At 59.8% G+C, this 20819-nt stretch overlaps 1 protein-coding gene across 1 annotated transcript in view; it reads left to right on the top strand.

Annotated features, from left to right (window-relative positions):
* LOC119091323 (skin secretory protein xP2) overlaps window positions 1–20819 on the top strand; it is a gene marked incomplete in the record, with an annotated part of 65319 nt that overhangs the window by 14407 nt on the left and 30093 nt on the right. The window contains 2 exon segments of the mRNA XM_037214039.1: window positions 6890–7065; window positions 13984–14199. Coding sequence (XP_037069934.1) covers window positions 6904–7065; window positions 13984–14199 — 378 coding nt within the window.

Raw genomic sequence — 20819 nt, 5'->3', positions numbered from 1 at the left:
CACGGTGCCCGCTGCCATCCATCTTCGACAGGCTTACAAACAAACGTCGGTCACGTTAATCATAAGCTTGTGGCCCGACGGTCATAACTCCATCCGTGTGCCGACTGGCACGCACGCGTCACTTCCGGCAGCGGTAAGCCACCGCGGTAAGAAGCACTCGAATTCGGCGAACGACTCAGCCCGTCATCCAATGCTGATCGGCCGCCCTTGTCGCCCGGGCCTGCCTTGACCGACGGCGCCCACGCGTCGGCGGCCTCTCGGAAGGCCGTCGCGTCAGCGCAGCGCGTGGCGCCGGCGGTGAGTAACGCTCCGCCGTCTCACGTGACGCGTGACGCGTGACTCAGTGCCGTTGCGTGCGGCGCGAGCTCTGGGCGCCAGCGCGGCCGCCGTTATCGCGATGGCCGCATCGCCGCCGCCGCCGCCGCCGCCGCCGCCGCCGCCATTCCGCGCACGTGAGCGCGCCCGGCGCGGCCACGTGGCGCTCGCGGCGCGGCGGGAGCAGGCGCACGTCCGGCGCGCGCACACGCGGCGAAATCGAGAGGCGCCGCGCCAAACTTCATTACCACATCGTCGAGGGGCGGCAAAAAGCGGTGCGCGTGCGTGCCGGGTGCCCGCCGGCCCGCGAGAGGCGACTGTAATCAGCCGGGACGGCGGGGCCATCTTGGGATGGTTAATTGGTGAGGGCTCGCCCCGGGGCTTCGGGGTGAGGCACGTATCGGCGGTGATTGATGACGGTCACATGGGCGAGGAAGAGCATCTGTCTGACAAAAGAAGCTCCTTTTAGCCGGTAACTACCTGTCCGCGGCCGCAGATGTATCAGTGGCTCAGTTGCTGGAACAGCGGACATCTTGACCACTTTTTGGACTATGGGATTTCGATGCCCAGAAGAAATGCCTGCGATCTTTGGCTCGGCGAAGATGGTTTACTGGCGGCAAGAACAGGCGATTCATGTCACCTGAACAGATGTGTTATTGTGTCTTCTACTCGGTTTTGGCCAAAAGCGTAGACGTGGCGCGGACGGCAAACTGGCCCGCCGCGTCTGGAGGATTGGCTGCGGTGGCGTCGTTTGCCGTCTCCCCGCCCAGCAGACTGTTGCCGTCTCCCCGCCCTGCAGACTGTTGCCGTCTCCCCACCCAGCAGACTATTGCCGTCTCCCCGCCCAGCAGACTGTTGCCGTCTCCCCGCCCAGCGGACTGTTGCCGTCTCCCCGCCGTCTCCCCGCCCAGCAGACTGTTGCCGTCTCCCCGCCCAGCGGACTGTTGCCGTCTCCCCGCCCAGCGGACTGTTGCCGTCTCCCCGCCCAGCAGACTGTTGCCGTCTCCCCACCCAGCAGACTGTTGCCGTCTCCCTGTCCAGCGGACTGTTGCCGTCTCCCCGCCCAGCAGACTGTTGCCGTCTCCCCGCCCAACAGACTGTTGCCGTCTCCCCGCCCAGCAGACTGTTGCAGTCTCCTCGCCCAGCAGACTGTTGCAGTCTCCCCGCCCAGCGGACTGTTGCCGTCTCCCTGTCCAGCGGACTGTTGCTTTCTGCCCAACCAGTCTCGAGCGTGTGCAGTCCCGGCAATTCGTCCAAAGGTGCAGCGTGCGGACTATTGTAGCCTGTCGGCACGCGACACTCGCTCGGTTGATGAGCCGCTGTCGGCCCGATAATCACTTACTGCTCGATCGCTTCACGTGTATGACGGAGTTGTGACGGGCGCACGTCCTCAGCGGTCTCTCGCGCTGTCGGTCTGTCACGTGCTGTCGTTGGACGGACATCTCGTCCGTCACATGCGTCATGAACTGTCAGATGCCATAGCAGATTACCGCCGTGGTGACAACTCTGACCTGGCTGTCCGTTCTCACAACTCCGACTAAGCTGTCCGTTCTCACAACTCGACTTGGTTATCCGTTATCACGGCTCCGACTTAGCCGGTCATTCACCACGCCGCCGCGCCTGGCCCGGCCCGGCTCCGGCCGAGTGCGCGCCACGCGCTCCTCGGAGGCGCTCCAACAGCTGGACGCCTGGCCTACGGGGAGGCGTGCTCCCCCCTCCCGCCCCTGTGCCGAAATAGCGTGCGACCCTGCCCCATCCCGGCCCTCGCGTTCGCGAAGCGAGCGAAACAGAGATGCGGCGCTTTTTGCTTTGGCCAATTAGGTGGGTGTCGGCACACCTGGCCTCGGTAGCGGTGTATTTTGGATAGCCTAATGGCAGCGATCATCAGCTGGCGGGTCTCGCACACTTGACTGCATGGCGCGAACTCTGGGCGCGGGGTTTGTCGTCTCCTTTGATCTCGCCTCACACCCGTCGCTGGGGTATTTGTGTCGGTTTATCGTGACCTGTCGCGGCGCGCGTGAGTTACGAGGACATGTTTACGGTGGGGGAACATGCGAACCCTTTCGAGGCTGTCAGGCAGTCTGCGGGGATACACGTGGCCCTTCCGTGATGTCGCTGCCAACTCTTCTGCTGCTGCCTCTCAGAACAGAACGCTATTATGGTATTGTGCGCTGCGTGGCGCATACGCGACGAGCAAATTCCAGAGACGTCAAGGTTTCGGAGGTCGCGGCAGCCGAACCGGTTGCTGCACCAAAGGGGATGCTTGAGCGGTGAATCACCGGAACTGCGCACCAAGCGCCCCCCCCCCTCCCCCCCCCGCTCTGCTCAGACGGACAGGCCGATACTGTCGTTGCCATGCCCTTTTTAGGTGTCACTGTGCCTTTTTGCTTGGCAAAGTATATCCGGAGTCTGAGAGCTGGTATGCTGGGATGGCATCGCGGAAACGGACTTGCTGCAAGATCGTTTAGTGGGCATCAACACCAAACAGTGACATTAAACCCAAAACATGTTTTACAGCTAGTGCTTTACCTGTTAGGACCAATTTTTCAATAACGCACGCAATTGTTGAAGTACCGGAGCGAATGTTTTCGCAATGAACATTTTTGCGCTTACCCTGTTCAAGCCTACCCAGTCGTCCCAAAAAGTCGTTTTGGGAATGCGGGTCATCGTGGTCCATTCAGCACATCAGAAACGGGTTCCTTAGAATCATATCGTCCGTCCTATCCGTCCATCCATCCCCCGTTGCTCTCACCAGCAGACATCCAATCCTCCTAGGTCACCCGTCTCAATCAAGCACGCCCCTGTGCCTAGGTCACCCGGCCCAGTCTGGCACGCCCCCTGTGCCTAGGTCACCCTTTCCAATCTGCCCCCCCCCCCCTCCCCCGTCGCCCGCGTACTACGCGAGCGCTGTGACGTCAGAGCACCTGGCCGTCGTCTGTGCCCCGTCTGTTTCGGCAGCACGCCAAACACGCCGCCGGCTGTTTGGTAGCCCGCTAAACACGGCCGTCGGCTGTCTGGCAGCGCGCGAGTGACGCGCCGCAGGCGGGTCAGGGGCGAGTACACTGGGAGGGGGGAGGGTTGGAGGGGAGGCGCCGTTGACACAGGTCATACCGCGGTATCCGTCTTCCGGGGATGGTGCGAGCCGTAGCCGATAACACGCCCTTTGAACCGCTTCGCTGGCTGAAAAACCGGAATCACTTGGCAGTCATCGGGCTGACAACCATCAGCCGCTGTTGTTTGTTTTGTGTGATGCGCCACTGCACGTGTTACAATGATCTGTCATATATAATCACTGCGTTCCGTCTGATATCTGAAGTAGTTACGTCTTACTGCACAGGCATACGATGGTTGTTTCTATTGGAATCGAATCGATGCCGTTGCGATACCGGCCGACTACCCCTATCCATCGACTATCCATCGAATGATAAGGAACATTCCCGTTTGCGATGTTTGCGAGATATCGACAAAACAGTTGTGGGTGGGTCTGAGCTCATGGTGCTGCACACGATGTACGAAGGCGGCGGAACAAAGGGGACACCTGACACAACGCCCCTGGTTTAAGGGTCAAAATGCGTGAATTTATGCATTTTCTCAGCCAGCGGGATTGCATGTCAGTGCCTGCAGTTCCGCCTCCTCCTCCCCCTCATTGGTTAACGTTGATCTGAATCACCCTGTCAACCCTGTCTACCCTGTTAACCCTGTCTACCCTGTTTACCCTGTCTACCACTGCTAGTGGCTGCGATACAGTCGATGTGGTGCTCTCGGTCTCGGATGCATGAACCTGTGCATGGACATATGAACCTTTGCGTGTCTGTGCATTAACAGCTGACCACAACTAAAGACCGCAGTCGTGTCGCATTGGCATCAACCCGCCAAACATGGTTAATGCAATTACGCGATAGCGCGATGGCATATTTCCGCTGCCATGACCATTGGAGGACGCATGAGTCACCATGCCATGGAAATTTAACCCATCGTGGCCCTCATGCCCCACGTGCCGCTAAACGAAGAGGCAATTGGCGCCAAGAGGGACCGGTGGAAGAGGGAGCTACTTGTGATGGGTCGCCTAAACAGTGGTCGGGGTGGTAGCTTCAAAGTCGGTCCGGCAATAGTCATCACTAATCTAGCATAGTAGATAGCATGGCATCGTCGATTAGCAGAGGTGCTCGACAGTCATTGCCGTCGACATCACCGCCTTCGTCAGAACTGTTGCCGCATGAAATATTGACCATTATTTGATACACCGCAGCCTCACCTTTCCATCAACGCCGCTGGGAGCGGTACGACAACGGTTTGCCGGCGCCGCCCAGCCGCACCCATCTGACGTTCCGCCGCCAGATCTGTGGCTTCGTTTACCGCGGCGCGTGTTTGGCCTGGGTCGCTGTTCCCCGGCCGCTGGCAGCTGGCCGTTCCGTGCCGCCAACGAGGGTGCCGCCTCCTGTCCCAGCGCCGGTCCTCACGTGCGAGCTGCCGTGCCCGCCTCGGCGACAGAGAGCCAATACGTGCCGTGACGCCATTAGGACAGCACAACCACATTATCGCCGGCTGGCGGGGGCGGAGGGGAGGACCCTCTGTTGCTATGCGTTTTGTCGCCGGGACAGAAAGCAGAAGCGGACCGGACAGGTCCCTGACCTACCATCGCCGCCTGCCGTGGCGACGGCCGCCCGGGTTGGCCCCACGGCAGACGGTCCGGGCCTTCATCGCCTCCTCGGGCCACAGACGCGGGATGAGTCGTCGGGCGTTCTGAAACAGCTCGGACCCTGCGGGGTGAGCTGTCTCGCGCCCGTCGGCCGGCCGCTCCCCCACCGCGCACGGCGGAGCTAATTCAAACTCTCCCCCGTTATATGACTCACCGCGTGAGGCATTGATCAGAGGCGAGGTGGCGGCGCGGCGCTGGTGGACCAGCGTGCGGACCGGCAGGGGGCCGTCTGCAGCTGCTGGGCTGAGCTGGTCCGGGCCGGGCCGGACCGGGCTGGGGCGGGCCGGGCTGGGCCGCCGCCGCCGAGGCTCGTTTCTCACGGGCTAACGCTTCTGCGGGCGGCACCGCCCCGTCTACGATGAAGGCCACGCCCGCTGCGCCGCTCGGTAGCAATTGCGCACCGTGCGCTGTACCGCCCGGGCGCCGTCGGCGGCGCGGCTCCCATTTTGTCGGGTTAACGGTGTCGAGTGTGTCGCGCTGTCATTTGTGGCCCGAGAACCGCATCGATCACCGTCAAAACGGCGAGGGGACTGAATGGATGAACTGGGGAAGGCAGCTGTGCCCTCTCGTCCCCCCCCCCCCCCCCCCACCGCCTGCTCACTTGTGCCGACCCTCGGGCTGTCGTGCCCCGGCGGCCTGACTGTTCTGACGTAGCCAGTTCATGAGGGCGGTCCGGTTCTGCGCCGGCGGGGCGGTCGGCTCAGGCACGGCGCCTCCCTCGGCTCCGCGCGGCCGCCTGCGGCACGTCTCTCCGAAACCGCCCGATGGCGCAACGGGTGCGGCTCGCCGACCGTTGTCGGGCGCGAGCAGCACGCCGGCCGGCGTGCGATGCCGCCCAGATGGCGGCTCCGGGGTCAGCGCGCTCACCACCGGCGCTCCGACACCGGCGCGCCGGCGCGCCCCGGCGGCGCCGCACCCGTGGACGGTCCCCGACCGCCGGCGCGCCTGCGTGGCGCCGCGCCGGCGGCCGCGCCGAGCTAGCCTTGCACGGCCGCGCGCGCCGGCGCTGGAATGTCCGGGAAAACAGGCGCCGGCGCACCGGAAGCGGGCGCGCGCTTCTGTTTATCAGAGCGCGGCACGGTCCGATGTGATCGGCTATGCACCTGACGGCCGCCGACCGCCGAGACTGATCCGACGCGGAATGTGGCCGCCGCCGCCGGAGCGGCGCAAACAGACCGGCCGGCCGGTGCCGCGCGCGCGACCGGCGGCGCGGCCGGGCGCCTGGCGCGGCCGCCCGCGCCGCCGCCGCCAGCCGGGGCCGGGCCACAACCTTGACGGACTGCCGCTAATTGGGAGCGGACGCGGCGGCGGCGACGCACCTGGCCGCGTGCGCCACCGAGCGACGCCGCGTTTATGCCGGGATGTGGCCGCGGTGGCGCACTTCGGTCGGCCCCCGGTGGCGCGCTTCGGCCGGTCCCCGGAGCGGTTTGCGGCGTAGGTTCAGGGGACAGCGGTTTGGAGCGGCAGCGGGCAGGGGAACGCGGTTGTGGGCGTGGCCCCTTCCGGCCATTGTCTGTGGTCGCCGCGTTGATATGTGGCGGGGGTTTGGGCGGACTCTGTTAAGCTGCCTTGGGAGCACTAATGAGTACTGTCGTCTTCGATCGCGTTATGTCGCTGTGTGATGCATTTTTTGTGGCTTGTTCGCCTGCCGTCGCATGCCCGATGTTTTGTGCTACATCCTGTTGTCGAGGACGGTGCCGGCTTAGCGCGCTCTTTCTTCTGGAAGCGGAATGGCGTCCTGTTTCCTGCGCTGGCTGTCTTGTCGGTACCACATGACCTGGTGTCAGTGGACAGCTTTATCGTCCGCTTTCTCGCCGCGGCCAGCTCCGCCTGCGTCATCGGGGACCGCCGCTGACGATTCTCGCTCTGTTGCAGACTAGCCAGCTGTCATGGGTCTGAAGCAGAGCAAGCGCTCGTTCGAGGTGACGACCGGCTCGCCCAAGAAGGGTGCCGCTGTCGAGGCTAAAGTGGAGCTGATCGAAGGCCAGGAGGGGGCCGACCCGGCGCCCACCAACGGCGACGTCAAGGCGCAGCAGCCGGCTCCGACCGAGGTGGGTGTACACCAGACCAGACCAGGCCGTACCGGACCAGACCAGACCAGGCCAGGCCGGACCGGACCAGACCGGACCAGATCAGACCAGATCAGACGCGACCAGACCGGACCAGACCAGGCCAGGCCAGACCAGATCAGACGCGACCGGACCAGACCAGACCGCGGATAGATTACCGTCAGGCTACCGGAGGCCAGGCTAGAAGAGCAGGCTAGAACAGGCCAGACCACCGGAATGCAACGCCAGACTGCCCACAGACCGGGCTTGACCGTAGACGGGCAGACCCAATCAGACCACTGACAGATCAAGGGCAGACTGACGACAGATCAGAGCAGGCTGCCGTAAACCAGGCCAGACGATGGTAGAACAGGCTGGCCAACTCCCTTAATCAGCCGTTTTGTCGGGTTTCCCCACCACTGGAAGGCAATGCCAGGCTGCCGACAGACCAGGCTAACATACATCAGAGCTCGCTGTCTACTAACAGGGCCGAACGACGGCAGACCGGCGGCAGACCGCACAAATCACGGGATCGCATGTCAGACCACCGGCAGACCAGGCTAAACGGCGCCAGACCCTTCGCGCCATGTTGTTGTTTCACGTCTGTGCCACAACTCACATGCAGCCAAGCGCATGGCATGTCCGCTGCTCATGCATAGCCGAAAGTACTTATGTCGGTGGGCGGGCCTTTTGAATTATGTTGTACGCTGCACCGATTGGTGGGGTCCGGTCGCCGGCTTGTGGCTGCCTCGCACGTGAGAGCTCGTATAACCTCGGCCCCGGAGCCCTGGCAGGCTCAACAAGGCAGGCCGCCGCGCGCGTCAAATGAAAACATCAGCCGTGTCAGGCGAGCGGAGAAGGTGTCATAATAAACCTATCACCCGTCTAGTTGGCGGTCGCCGGCGAGAAAATAAACATCTCACACGAATTTCGTGTGCTACGACCCGCCTCAGGATGCCGAAGGGTGGCGCCCGGCGGGATTTCGGATTTTTAACGCTCTTAAATCGTAATGATAAATCAGCCGTCGTGGGCAGTTTCGCGTATAACGTACTGGAAGTGCAACACGTCTCACATATGCGCTGGCTTTGAAACATGCATTGAGAGCCGTGGGGGAAAGCACTTGTAAAGTATTTGTCGTCAGTTAGACCTTAGGGCACGCTCAGCAATTTACGCTATGAAGCGTGGTTTGCCTCTCACCATGACTTCAAGGGTGGGTACGTCAGCGAACCGAACTCCGTACCTCTGGTCTTACAAACGCGCAGCCTGACCACGGCAGCACCAGAGCCAGCCTGAACCGTGTCCATACGAAGGGTGGAGAGAAAGCGTAACATCGGGCATCGCATCAAACTTATGTGCAAGCTCTGGGTGTCGAGTTCATAATCAGACTGATGGCGTGCTTTAGCCCCCAAGTGCTTGTCTTTTCAGGTTTCTTCTGTGCAAGGCTCGGACTCATCAGACACAAATAACTCACTGGGCGGGGCTTCATAATGATCATCCCGGAGATGGGCTCAGCTCAGGATTTTGAAACACAGGCAGGCTTTCCGGCATTTTTAAGGAAACGGGCATGCCCGAAATGTTGTTTTTCGGCTCGTATAGATGAGAGAGGACAAGTCGTGTCATACCGTTTCTGATATATATGGCATTCTCGCTTTGTCGGGAGCTCTCCCTTTACGTTGCACTACCTATGCGAAGTTTGGCCTTTACACGGGCGGTGGGCGGTGGGCGCCACATGGTAGTCTTTTTACCTATGTCATTGCTTCAGTTTAAACGATACGACCAATGACAAAGCACAGGAGGCAGTATATCCGGTGTTTGGCATTTTCTTTGGAATGCAAGGCTGAATTGTCAATGATGTATGTGCATATGTGGTAGAAACGCTGACAGTTGCGAAGTCGGTTTAACGCGCATCAGAGGCGTCGTTTTCCGAAATAAGCAGGGGAGGGGGGTGGGGACTAAAACAGTGAAAATTGCGCAGCTTACCCCCAAAATGCGTTCAAAATCCCTGAATTGGGCCACTTTTATTCTGAAAGCTGGGAAGGAGCTCAAGCCCCCTCCCTAACTAAATGGGCGACTACGCCCCCGAATCACATGCGAATCAACTTTTGTGTATTTTTTTTTAGAGTCCCGCTGGCCTCATCATTGGGACCATGCATTTTACCGTCTTGTGTTGGTGGTCATGGCCTGCCCCTGACTGCCCCTACCTGCCCCTGCCTGTGCCCCTGCCCCAGACCTGACCGTACATTTCGTGGGGGGCAAAACACATGCCGACCGTTCCTGACGCCAGATTGGGCGACTTCCACCCCTGCCCATCCGGTGGCGCTGTCGCTGCCAGCCGATGACGCGATGACGCGAATGTACATGGACGCGTTCGCGTCCATGTACTTTCTTTTTCTGATTTTGCATATAACCCAGTATGCCACAATCTGGCTATCTTATGTGGCAGCATCATGCAAGCTTCAAATATTTGGACCGGGATTTTTTTTTAGCGAGCTTTGAAGTAATTTGGGCCTCACTTTTCTGGGGGAGGGGTGTGCCGAGCATTGGGGGAGGCGGTAATTATCCCCTAAAAGGCACGAGTGCCACGAAACTCCATCGATCTCAACATGTCTAAGTCTTACAGGAAAACGCATGCTCAGAGGCATTCACTCCGAAGCCTTGGACCACTTTTGTTTACAATCCGGATGTTTACGGGCCGCTGGGACGAGACCTACATAACTGTGCGTCACGTATGCCAAATAGGCAAGAACTTCAAATGCAGAGCATGTGCCCGATGGAGCTGAATGTCTCCAAGGACGTCCAGTGTACACAATGATGGTCGCAGATGTAAGACCCGCATTTTCTTTGTTAACGGCCGACAAATTTACACAGATGCGTGTCGAATGAGGTGTCTGTGTTTCCAAGTTCAGACTGCCACTGTCGGGATGAGACTGAAAGCCGTGCACAAATAAGCGTAATTTCCGTTCGATACGAAGCTTATTGTGCAGTATCTTAGAAGGGATGCATGGCGCAGCTAGCAGTGACGTCACTGTGGACCGTTGAGCCACGCTCCAGCTTTTTCGAATGCAGTTTCTTGCTACGGCTGTGTACAGCATGCCGCGTGCTACTTGTGACATTTTGAACAGCACCGGCAGGAATTGGGCAAATATCTTGGGCGCGGTCGTTCGTGGCGGCACGGGTGTGCTCCATTTATCACTAACCCCCAGTCGTGAATGCCCAAAAAATGTAACTACAAGACCAGTAATAGCGATCGCCCGCGTTACGTTACGGCGGGAGCTCCCGGCTCAGACAGCTTCTCGTCGCCCGCGGACCGGCTCACCGACACGGCAGGCTCGTCTCGCCTCCGCTCAGCGGGGACGCAGGAGTGCACATGCAGCGAGGTCAGCCCGCACGCCTCATTCCTGCACAATGCCTTATTAGGTGACGTGCTTTGTTTTGCAGTGTCCGGGCGGTTTATCGCCCGAGGCGGATTAGCCTTTGTTCTGGCAACGCTAGCGCGGGCGACTGCGGCTGCCGGCAGGCCTGCTGTATGCTGCGCTGTGACAGCGGGGGCTGCAGCCTGCATCTGGCCCCCTGTGTCCCTCCCATCCCCCCCCCCCTCATATCTGCGGGCCAGTGTACGGGTTTTAGTTACGCCCACTCTGTGCCTCAGGCACTCATCCTGGCTGTTTATGTACAGGCGCTCACGCCATCAGAATTTCGTTTGCTTCACCTAATTATACATTGCATACCAAAGTGCATGCCCACAAAACTTTCAATTTTTCCTTCCCCCTTTCATTTTCAAGGTCATGATGTCCTCTTTGTTACCCGTAACTTTTTGTACTGCATTATGTATCTATGCCACTGTGTGCGCCTGTGATCCGACGTGTCCTGCCAGAATTCTAGTTCCCGGTCTCTGGTCTTCTACCACGGGTTTGTGATTTCTTGCTCATGATGAATTTTATCCCATGCCATATTTCTTATAGATTGCCTCTGATATCTGATCCACGATCCTTGACAATTGCACCGACTCGTGATCCTAACCCCGATCTGTCCATGGTCATTAGTCCCCGATATCTGGCCCGGACCTGATCCGCGATCTTCTGTCCGTTTTCCACTATCTGCCGTCCGGTCGACAATCCCTCGTCCCTGCTCCCCGGTCTCCAGTATCGATCTCTGACACCGGTCTCCGTCTCCCAGCCGCAGTTCTCCTTCCTCGCGCCTCTGGTCTCCGTCCTCTCCCAGCCGCAGTTCTCCATCCTCGCGTCTCTGGTCTCCGTCCTCTCCCAGCCGCAGTTCTCCATCCTCGCGTCTCTGGTCTCCGTCCTCTCCCAGCCGCAGTTCTCCACCCTCGCGTGTCTGGTCTCCGTCCTCTCCCAGCCGCAGTTCTCCATCCTCGCGCCTCTGGTTTCCGTCCTCTCCCAGCCGCAGTTCTCCTTCCTCGCGTCTCTGGTCTCCGTCCTCCCCCAGCCGCAGTTCTCCATCCTCGCGTCTCTGGTCTCCGTCCTCTCCCAGCCGCAGTTCTCCATCCTCGCGTCTCTGGTCTCCGTCCTCTCCCAGCCGCAGTTCTCCATCCCCGCGTCTCTGGTCTCCGTCCTCTCCCAGCCGCAGTTCTCCTTCCTCGCGTCTCTGGTCTCCGTCCTCTCCCAGCCGCAGTTCTCCATCCTCGCGTCTCTGGTCTCCGTCCTCTCCCAGCCGCAGTTCTCCATCCTCGCGTCTCTGGTCTCCGTCCTCTCCCAGCCGCAGTTCTCCATCCTCGCGTGTCTGGTCTCCGTCCTCTCCCAGCCGCAGTTCTCCATCCCCGCGTCTCTGGTCTCCGCTGCTTCTCCGCGCGCCGTTTCCAGTTGGAAGCGGCGCGTCCGACGGCCGGGCGCCAGCTGCCGGCGCGGCCGTCTCGTTGTTATGCACGTGGCGCGGGCCGGCTGGCGCGCGAGCCGAGGTCCGGGTGAACGTCCCCAAGCCTTCCGTTTTTCCCCCCGGCGAGCGGCGCTGGGCCGCCTGTCGGAGCCGCCACTTGTGCCGTCGGCTCTATAGCTGGCAGCACCTGGCGCTGCACTCGGCCCTCGGCGCGACCCCATCACTGGCCCCGTAACAATGCGGGGCTGGAAGAGGGGACTGTTCAGGACGTGGACGTTGAATCGGCGTGCAGACGAGAAGCACGCCATGGACGCTTGATGTGCACTGCAATGACTCGCGTCCGGTCCCGCATAGATGGGAAATGTGACTTGTCGGTAATGGGACAAGTTACTGGGGCAGTGGATTGTGTAGAGCAGTGGCAAGTAAAACAACAAAACTGCTATTTCGTAGAAGTTCATATCTTGGCTTATCTCGTTCTCTCCATTGCTATTGCTCTTGGCATGTCTTGGCTTATCTTATTCCATTTTGTCCTATTCGACCTCAATAAATAGATGCCGCATTCCTAAAACAGACCTTTTTCTATGGGGAGGAGCTTCAGCGCTCGAGGCGATGGTCATCGAATTCTAGGCGATCTCTGCAACAGTAGAATATGGCGTAGACAAACGTAGAAGAATGCGTCTGAGTTCTTCTAACCGCTGATGCGACAAGTAAAAATAACTGTTGTTCCGTAGTTCATGTCTAAGCTTATTCCATTTGGTCCTAGCCGATCTCAAGCAGTAGATGCTGCATTCCTAGAACAGCTATATTCCTCCGGGAGGGGCTTCAGCACTCAAGCTGACGGTCACTGAATTTCCATTGATTTCTGCAGCCGTAGAACCATACCATCCCTAGAAAAACGGAGAAGAAAACAACGACAGCGAAAGCGAAACGACGACACTGAAACCCATGCGTTCCGCAGTTAGTGCTATTGCTTCCAAATGACTTCACCTGGTAAACGTTATGCCCAAAGCATCGTTAGGCCTCGCCATCGAGGCCAGCTGGCAGATTAATGAGGCGACAAAGCAAACAAACCCAGGCTCGCATGTATGCTCACGCCACGGACGCCACAAATGACCGCTGTAGTCTCACAGGCTCCCGAGATCACGCCGGCCGCAATGCCTCGCGACTGGCTCTTCGGCGAGCTGTCTTCGCACACGCATCACGTCTTTGGATCCATTGGCGACGTGACACCGCAACCGTCTTTTTCTCACCACACTGTGACCGGCAGGCGGACGGTCGTGTTTCCTTTTTGCGCCACCGCAGCCCCGTTTCAGCCTCGTGTATGCACAGGTGGACGGCGTCTAGACGACCCATGGCGCCGCCGGGAAGCTAGCCCCACATAAACAATGGGTCACTGTTTGTCCACCTGACTGCCAGGATAAGCTGACGTACCTGACGTATGCACAGTGATAGCTGGAGACCTGTCTGGGTCTTTGTTGCCACCCCGTGCCCCTTACCGGACTTCCAGTACCAGGGACGAGCGGTTGGTCCACGGGCTACAGGCGCGACCCCCCCCCCCCCCGTCCCTCCCGTTTCTGTTGTCACAGGCGATCGCCCCTCTCGTTCGTAAGTGATTGGGGAACCGGCGCGCATTGCGCTGTCACCGTTATTTACGGCCACACGGCCAACCAACGCGAATTCGCCGGCAGGGAGTCCTCGCTCTTACCATGGGCCATCGAGAGGACTTTATACACTAGTGTTTTGTGCCCTGGTGGACGGAGCGTGCCGTTGTGTCGCCATGCTCTCTTTGATTAGCTTCGCGTTGGGCTTCCCACCATTCATTTCTTTGTCACGTGGCTTTTAAGCGAATTTTTCGTCGTGGGGGCCTTCAGTGGAACGGCGATGTGTTGCCGATCGTTGACTGTTATGAGTGATTAGCCACACATTGGCAAGTAAATGTAAAGAAGTGGCGCTAGTGCCCGCTGTACTGCGATAGTCCCAAATGCGCAGACAGATCTCAACGAAATTCATTGTAAGTAAATGGATGTCAGCGTTACGCACATCGTAATTATATTTAACTACAACGTTCGCCCCCCCCCCCCCCCCCAGGAAACGACCACAGAATGCAAGCAAAACGGGGATGGCGGCGACGCTGAGGTAAATGAGACGAACGGAAAGACGGAGCAGAACGGCCAGGAGGAGCCCGCTGAGAACATAGCGAAGAAGGAGAAGGCGAAAAAGAAGAGGAGCTTCAGGAGCTTCAGCTTCCTGCGCAGGGAAAAGAAGCAGAAGGAAGACAAGGAAAAGAAGCCTGGAAACGGCGCGGTGAGTACCGTTTCAGTCTGTTCGTGAAATGTCACGCTCCGTTTGCATGCAGGTGACGCGCTGACTGCGGGCCTTTCGGCTGTTACCTGGACCCCCGCGACTCTGACCCTCCCTGTCTCTGGTTTGAACGGCGTGGCTTTGTCGCTTAATGACCGCTCCCCCACCTGCAGTCGTCCATCAGAGCGCCAGCGACCCCTGGCTATTTGTCCGGCGCGCAGGGCGCTATCTCCCCTCGATCGCGCCGGCCCCATGGCGCTGGGATTCGGACCGGGATGCCCATAAAACGGCCGTATTGATCTGAGCCCGCCCGACTGCGGGGATCCAGAGCCCCGGCGAGCACCGAGCGCGCGGCGCTCGTACGGCGTTCGCTCTCGCGCCATGGCTGTATGCGCGCGATGGTGCTGCGGCACTCGGCCGCGCCCTCCCCGGACGGGCGGCAAGTGGTGCCATCTTCAGTCGTGGCGGACGATTTCCACACTAGGTGTCTCTGTAGGTGTTCGTGGGGCGGTAGTTTACGGCATTCGCCAATAGATGGCGTCAGTAAAGTAATTCACGAAGGGCGTGGCAACGCTTCCCGTTTGCGGCTTTTCACCCCTCTGGAACGACATTAATGGGATGTGCCTCATCATCGCGCTACCAAAACGGTGCAGGGCGGAAATGGCTGCCGCGGCAGCTGGCTCACTGCAACAGTCATGCGGCCTCCCGGAAACGTGCCTGCCCGCGCCAGACATATTTCCGGGCGCCGAACTGGGTGCAGTTTTGTACCGGCTGAGTTAAAGGTTCGCGGGATATCTGCGTGCCGGCGCCGACGGTCGATGCGTCACCGGTAGGCCCGCAGAGCTGGCGCTGGCGTAACCCACGCCGCGCTCCGATGACGCCTCACCATAAGTGTGGCAGATGACGCACGCGGAGCGCCGCGTCGCTGGCCGGCGTCGGGCCAGGAGAAACACGGCAGCGGCGGCGGCGGCGTGTGGGTCCTTGGGCTAGGTCAGCGCTGCCGCAGGGTGGTGCATCGGCCTGCTGTTGCTGACGCTTTCCGCTTATGATCTTCCTACTTTGTCCGGTCCCTTCGACAGTCTCTGGTCTGTGTTACATTCCCTGGTCTCGATACCGTTTTGCGCTCTCTACGTTCGCTGTTTTACCTGAATTTCTTTGGCTTCTAGTGTTCTCTGGTCTCTCTGACATTTCTAGCCTCTTTGACACTCTCTGGTCTCTCTCACGTTCTCTGGCCTGACTGGCGTTCTCTGGTCCCTGCCGTTCTCTGGTCCGTTTGACGCTCTCTAATATCAGCGACATTTTCTGATTCTCCGTTGCCGATAAGTTGCCTGATCTCTCACCTTCTGCGGCCTCTCTGACGTCCTGGCTGGATTGATATATTGCGTTATATGATCTGTCTGACGTTTATGTACGATGATACGATGATATACTAAATGATACGTGCCTTACCTGATTGCTCTGACTTGTCCCTGATCTTCCTGCGCGTCTTTACTGAGGTGTGCTTCCCAGATGCCAGCAGTGCACACCGACGTCCAAAATTTCGTTGGTTGTGCTTTTTCAAAATTTGCGCACGCGTCTGTCGCAAATCATGACTTTTAATGCCTCAAACGGCGTGAAAGTGCTTGTCTCCCTCGCCGATAGTCCTGTGCCCCCCCCCCCCCCCCTCAGCCATCGGTCAGATCGATGGGCCATCGCGCGTGCTGGCCGTCAGCCTGCCGCCGCCGTCAGGGTGGTCCGACAGCCAGTGCAGCGCTGCAACCGGCCGTGTCGGCTAGCGGTGCGTCTCTCTCGTCACCACCGCCGCCGCTGCGTGTTTGGACATGTGACGGCGGCCCTGCCGCGGTCGTCCGTCAGTGTCACGCACGCGTATCGCCGCCGATGGGTCTGGATCGTGTCCAGGTGGGGGGGGGGGGAGCGGGTGGATGTGACACTCCCTGAGGCTGGTGGGGCGGGCGATCCTCCCCTCAACAATCCGGCCGCCCTCAGGCCAAAGGTGGTCGGAGCTGACACTCCCCGAGAGCGGTCGGAGTTGACACCCCTTCGAGAATGACCAGAGCTAACTCCCTTAGACTGGCCAGAGTTGACACTCCCTGGGAGTGGCAAGGGTTGACACTCCCTGAGAGCGGCCAGAGCTGACACTCTCTCTGAGAGCGGCCAGAGCTGACACTCCCTGAGAGCGTCTAGAGCTGGCACTCCTTGAGAGTGGCCAGGGTAACACTCCCGAGAGTGGCTAGAGGCGACTCCCCGAGAGTGACCAGAGCTGACACTCCCTGAGAGCGGTCACACCTGACGCTCCCTGAGAGTGCCGAGGGCTGACACTCCCCGAAAGTTGTCAGGGCTGACGATGCTTGAGAGGTAGCACTGGCAGTAACTGGCTAGAGCAGTTTCTGCGTACCCGTTTTGCCTGGTAAAGTAAGATCGTCAGGAAGCACTGGTTTCGACAGCGGTGAGAATCTGGTAGAACTCAACGCTGCGTACATGTTTTTGAACCAACGCAGAGAGATAGTAGCTAAATATTAGGTATGCAATGCAAATACCCCTTTCAACTACTTCCCAAAAGGTGCGGTGAAGTGATTTCTTGGGGATGGCGGGCCCGACCAACATTTCTCAAGCGTTGTCGGAGGTACCGTTGTCAGTTCTTGGCTGCCGGCACGCCTGTGTTACCTGAGCCCGTTCAGCCGACGCGTCCCGACAGCGGCACCGTCCGTCTCCGGCGCGCCTGCCCGCCGCCGCCGCCGACGGCAGCCCGGCCGACGCCGGCGGGGCGGTGTCGGCGCGCTCGTGATGGCGGCGCTCAGCGGCGCAGGCTCCGCTCCAAACACATAAACACGACGGAGGCCCGCCAGACGGCCACCGACCCTGATGCAACGGTCAACGCCGCCGGCTGACTAATGTCCCCGAGCTGGTATGCAGCTGCGTACTCTTGCCCCCCCCCCCTCCCCCCCCGGCCCCGCCTGCCCTGCCTTCGCCTGCAGCGGCTGTGCTGCATACACAAGCCGTGCTGAGCTTTGCAGCCCGGCTGAGCGGTGCAGCGCCAAGCGGTTTGCCTGGGCTCGGCGATTGGTTACACGTCTGGGCAACATGGCGATGCATCCACCTTTGTTCGGTTGCGGGTGGGGACGTGGGCCGGGGTCTGAGTGCGCTATGGCCGCTGATTTGGCTGTCGTCGCGGGCGTGACTTCACGCGGGCGCTTCGGGTGTCGGTGGTGCACGCCTTGGCGCCTGCCCAAACACATATTGCAGATAGCATACGGGAATGTGTCATCTGGTTAGATGGGCTACTGTGTTCGGCGTGCCTGCAGGGACGTCACTGTGGCACTGTGACGTCACATGTCACTGCTTGATTTGCGAGCGATTGAGGTCTCATTGACGTCGTTTTTGCCAAGGCCTGCGCCAGTATGTGATCTGACATGTTATCACGCTCTGATTGAGCGAATTCCGATCTGTTCGCAGTTTAATGTCTATCTAAGGCCTGCCATCTGTTTGTGATACAAATATGCGTGTTTTGTGAGTCATCAGGGACACTTGTGCATGTGGGTCATTGCCATGGGCTGTGGCCTCACTTATGACACATTTTTGAGGGCCGTATTTGTTTGGCGCCATCGGTCCGCCATCGCCCAGCGTTTCCATAGATCGGGGCCGATCGTAACGAGCGCGGAGTGCCGCTGGCGGGCAGATAATGAGGCAGAATGCCAATGCTCATGCTAATTGGATGCGAGTGCCGTAATGGGGGGTCTGCGACCGGAACTGCGGCGCAGCTGGCGGCAGCCCTGGGGACGAGTGCCGGCGGGCCGCCCGGCCGGCTCCCCGCCGCCGACGGCGACAGCGGCGTGTCGCGACGGTAGTGCCGACGGAGCGGGTCGCTGCAGGCAGTCCGAGGGCCGCGCCCGTTCGGCCCGTGATTTGCTGCTGTATATAACGGCACGTCGATTGCTGGCCGTCTGGGTCTGGGATCGGGGGGGGAGGGGGGGGGGGGGCGCCGCCGCGCCAATCATCGCTCGAGAATGCGGCGCCCTGGGCCGTACGGCAGCAGGCGTCGGGTCAGGGTTGGTGGTGCGCTCATTCCGCGTGTGCCGAAAGAAGGCAAGCGCCGGTGTGTGTAGGGAAGGGACCTGAAAGCCTGCTTGTTGTAGCCGCCGGAATTGGACGTCACCGACTAGCTGGCGAAAGTCGGTGGTCCACCGGTATTACCACAGAAACACGAGGCAGCCCCCTGGCGTCTGTGAAAGGCCTTCGAACGATCTCTTATCACACTTCCGCGACAGTCACATCAGAAGCTGATGACAGTCCCGCGGGTGTTACAGTCTCCACAAACATTCTGCAGTTTCATCAGTCGTCTCCTGTGGCATCTTCAGAAATTCCGTTGCGTCAAGACAGGCTCTTTAGGTGTCAGAAACGTTCGTGATAGACATGCGTGATGATCTTCCAAAGCACGTCGCAGCTACGTTAGATATCCTGATCCTATGTGTCCCCAGCATCCCTCAGACATCCGACATATCCCCAGCATCCCTCAGACATCCGACATATCCCCAGCATCCCCCAGACATCCGACATGTCCCTAGCATCCCTCAGGCATCCGACGACATGCCTCCAGCAGCCCTCAGACATCCGACGGCATGCCGCTAGTATCCCTCAGACATCCGACGGCATGCCGCTAGTATCCCTCAGACATCCGGCTTCATGCCCCTCAGGAATCCAACGACGTGCCCGCACAACTCTTAGACATCCGACGATATGCCCCCGGCATCCCCCAGACATCCGACTTCATGCCTCCAGCATTCCTCAGATATCCAACTTCATGCCCCTCAGACATCCGACGACATGCCCTCAGCACCCCTCAAACGTCCAACTTCAAGCCCTCCACGCCCTCCATGCCCACACCCTCAGAAGGTCTCCGTTCCGCCCCCTCCCCCCTCTCCCCACGTGTGTGACGACTTGTTTCCATTGCGCGCCGCCTGGGGCTGCTCGGCCTGACGCCGCAGCACGGTAAGGGGAGCCCCGCGCCGTGCCGACACATGGCCGGCCCCGACTGCCCATTGGGCACGCCGCCGCTCAATTGCGCCTTGTTCCGCGCCATCGCGCCGGCTGGGCTTGGATTTGCACCGCTCCCGCCCGGGCTGGCGTCCAGAGTGAGTCCAGACGGCGTCGCGGCGGCGCTGGTGCGGAGTCGGACGCGACGGTCGCGACGGCGGCGGCCGCTCTCGCTGCGGACACCGGCTAACGGCTGTCGGCCGTTTCCTGCGCGCGCGCGCGCGGCCGCCGCCGCTCCCACGGCCGGCGGAAGCGACCGGCCCGATGCGGCGGCGTCCTTTCTCAGGCGCGTTTGGTAATATAGACGTATTGTGATAATGCGCCGATGGGCCGGAAGGGCGGCCGGCTGGAGCGGCGCGCCGCCGCCGGTCCAGTGGCCGCGCCGCGTGTGGGCAGCCGGCGGGCGGCGGGGGTGGCGGCGGCGCGGCGGCCGGCGGCGCGCCTGTGGTGGCGCCGAGCGGGTGGCACCACCGCCAGCCGGCCGCGGCCGCCGACGGGCCGCTGGGAGCGAGCCGGCGGCGGCACGTCACGCCGCCTGGGTCTGCAGAATTTCGGCCGGTGTCACGCGTGAACTGACGGGGCCGCGTGCGAGACTCGGACTCCGTCACAGGGCGCGCGTCCGGGCCTGCTGGCCTCGTGGTGGACAGGTGTGGGGTCGCGTCCATGATGTCGGGTAGCTTTTGGCTTACGGTGATTTGTCCACGCGTAGAGATTGTATGGTAGGCCCTCATGTGGATAAGGCTAATGGCTCTCTTCTGAGCCGCGTGGGCTCACTAAGGGCCTTGTGCTCTTGCCCTTCAGGTGAGGTTCTGGCCGGAGGTGCATTGACGCATGTAAAGCATTCTCGTGATGGCACGATATGAACTTGAAGGTCGTGGATCGCGACCGTCTGCTTAATTAGTTCCCAGGGACGCAAAACAATGCTCCATATTGCGGCATGACCTTGCTTCAGGAGTCCCCATTTGCGGACCACAGTGGACTTCCTTTCGTGTCTACCCCTACCAACATGGTTACTCACGCAATGCGTGATGAAAAATGATAATCTCGTGCCTTTTCCTTTTGTTGTGAGCAGCATTGACTCAGAAATACGTGACCCCTTCGTCACCAACAGATCAGTTACTCACACGATCTGTGACTATGCCCCGCGCACATTTGGCTGTATTGACTCACCGCTGCGGAAGAGTGGCTCATCGGCGCCGGCATGACTCTGTGCCTGTCTGGCTGAGTTACTGACTCACTTTGCTGAGATGAGGCCTCGCTTCCGTACACCGTTACGGAAAGACAGGCGTCGGCGCAGTCATTGGTGCCATCGACTGGCACGTAGGGAGAATAACGGTCAGCGGTGGGGCTTTTAAGTTGTGGTATTATCCTGGACGCATTCAGATCTAGTTCTTCTGATAAACATAGAGTCATTCTCAAAGCTCAGGAACATTAGGCTGTTTAGACTTGACTTGATCTGGAATGTTTTCCCTATTTTTGCCCGAGCAGTCAAGCATTCAGTCCATTCCGATAATATGTCGGGGATAAATTGTGTAAGTAAGGACTTTGAACCCGTTGTTTGCTTTTTGACCTATCTATTGAAAATAAAACAC

The sequence above is a fragment of the Pollicipes pollicipes genome, unplaced genomic scaffold, assembly GCF_011947565.3.
Source record: "Pollicipes pollicipes isolate AB1234 unplaced genomic scaffold, Ppol_2.1 Scaffold_3447;HRSCAF=4054_pilon_pilon_pilon, whole genome shotgun sequence".
Taxonomy (NCBI): Eukaryota; Metazoa; Arthropoda; class Thecostraca; order Pollicipedomorpha; family Pollicipedidae; genus Pollicipes; species Pollicipes pollicipes.
The sequence above is the reverse complement of the archived record's forward strand: the minus strand, read 5'-3'. Positions and strand labels throughout refer to the sequence as shown.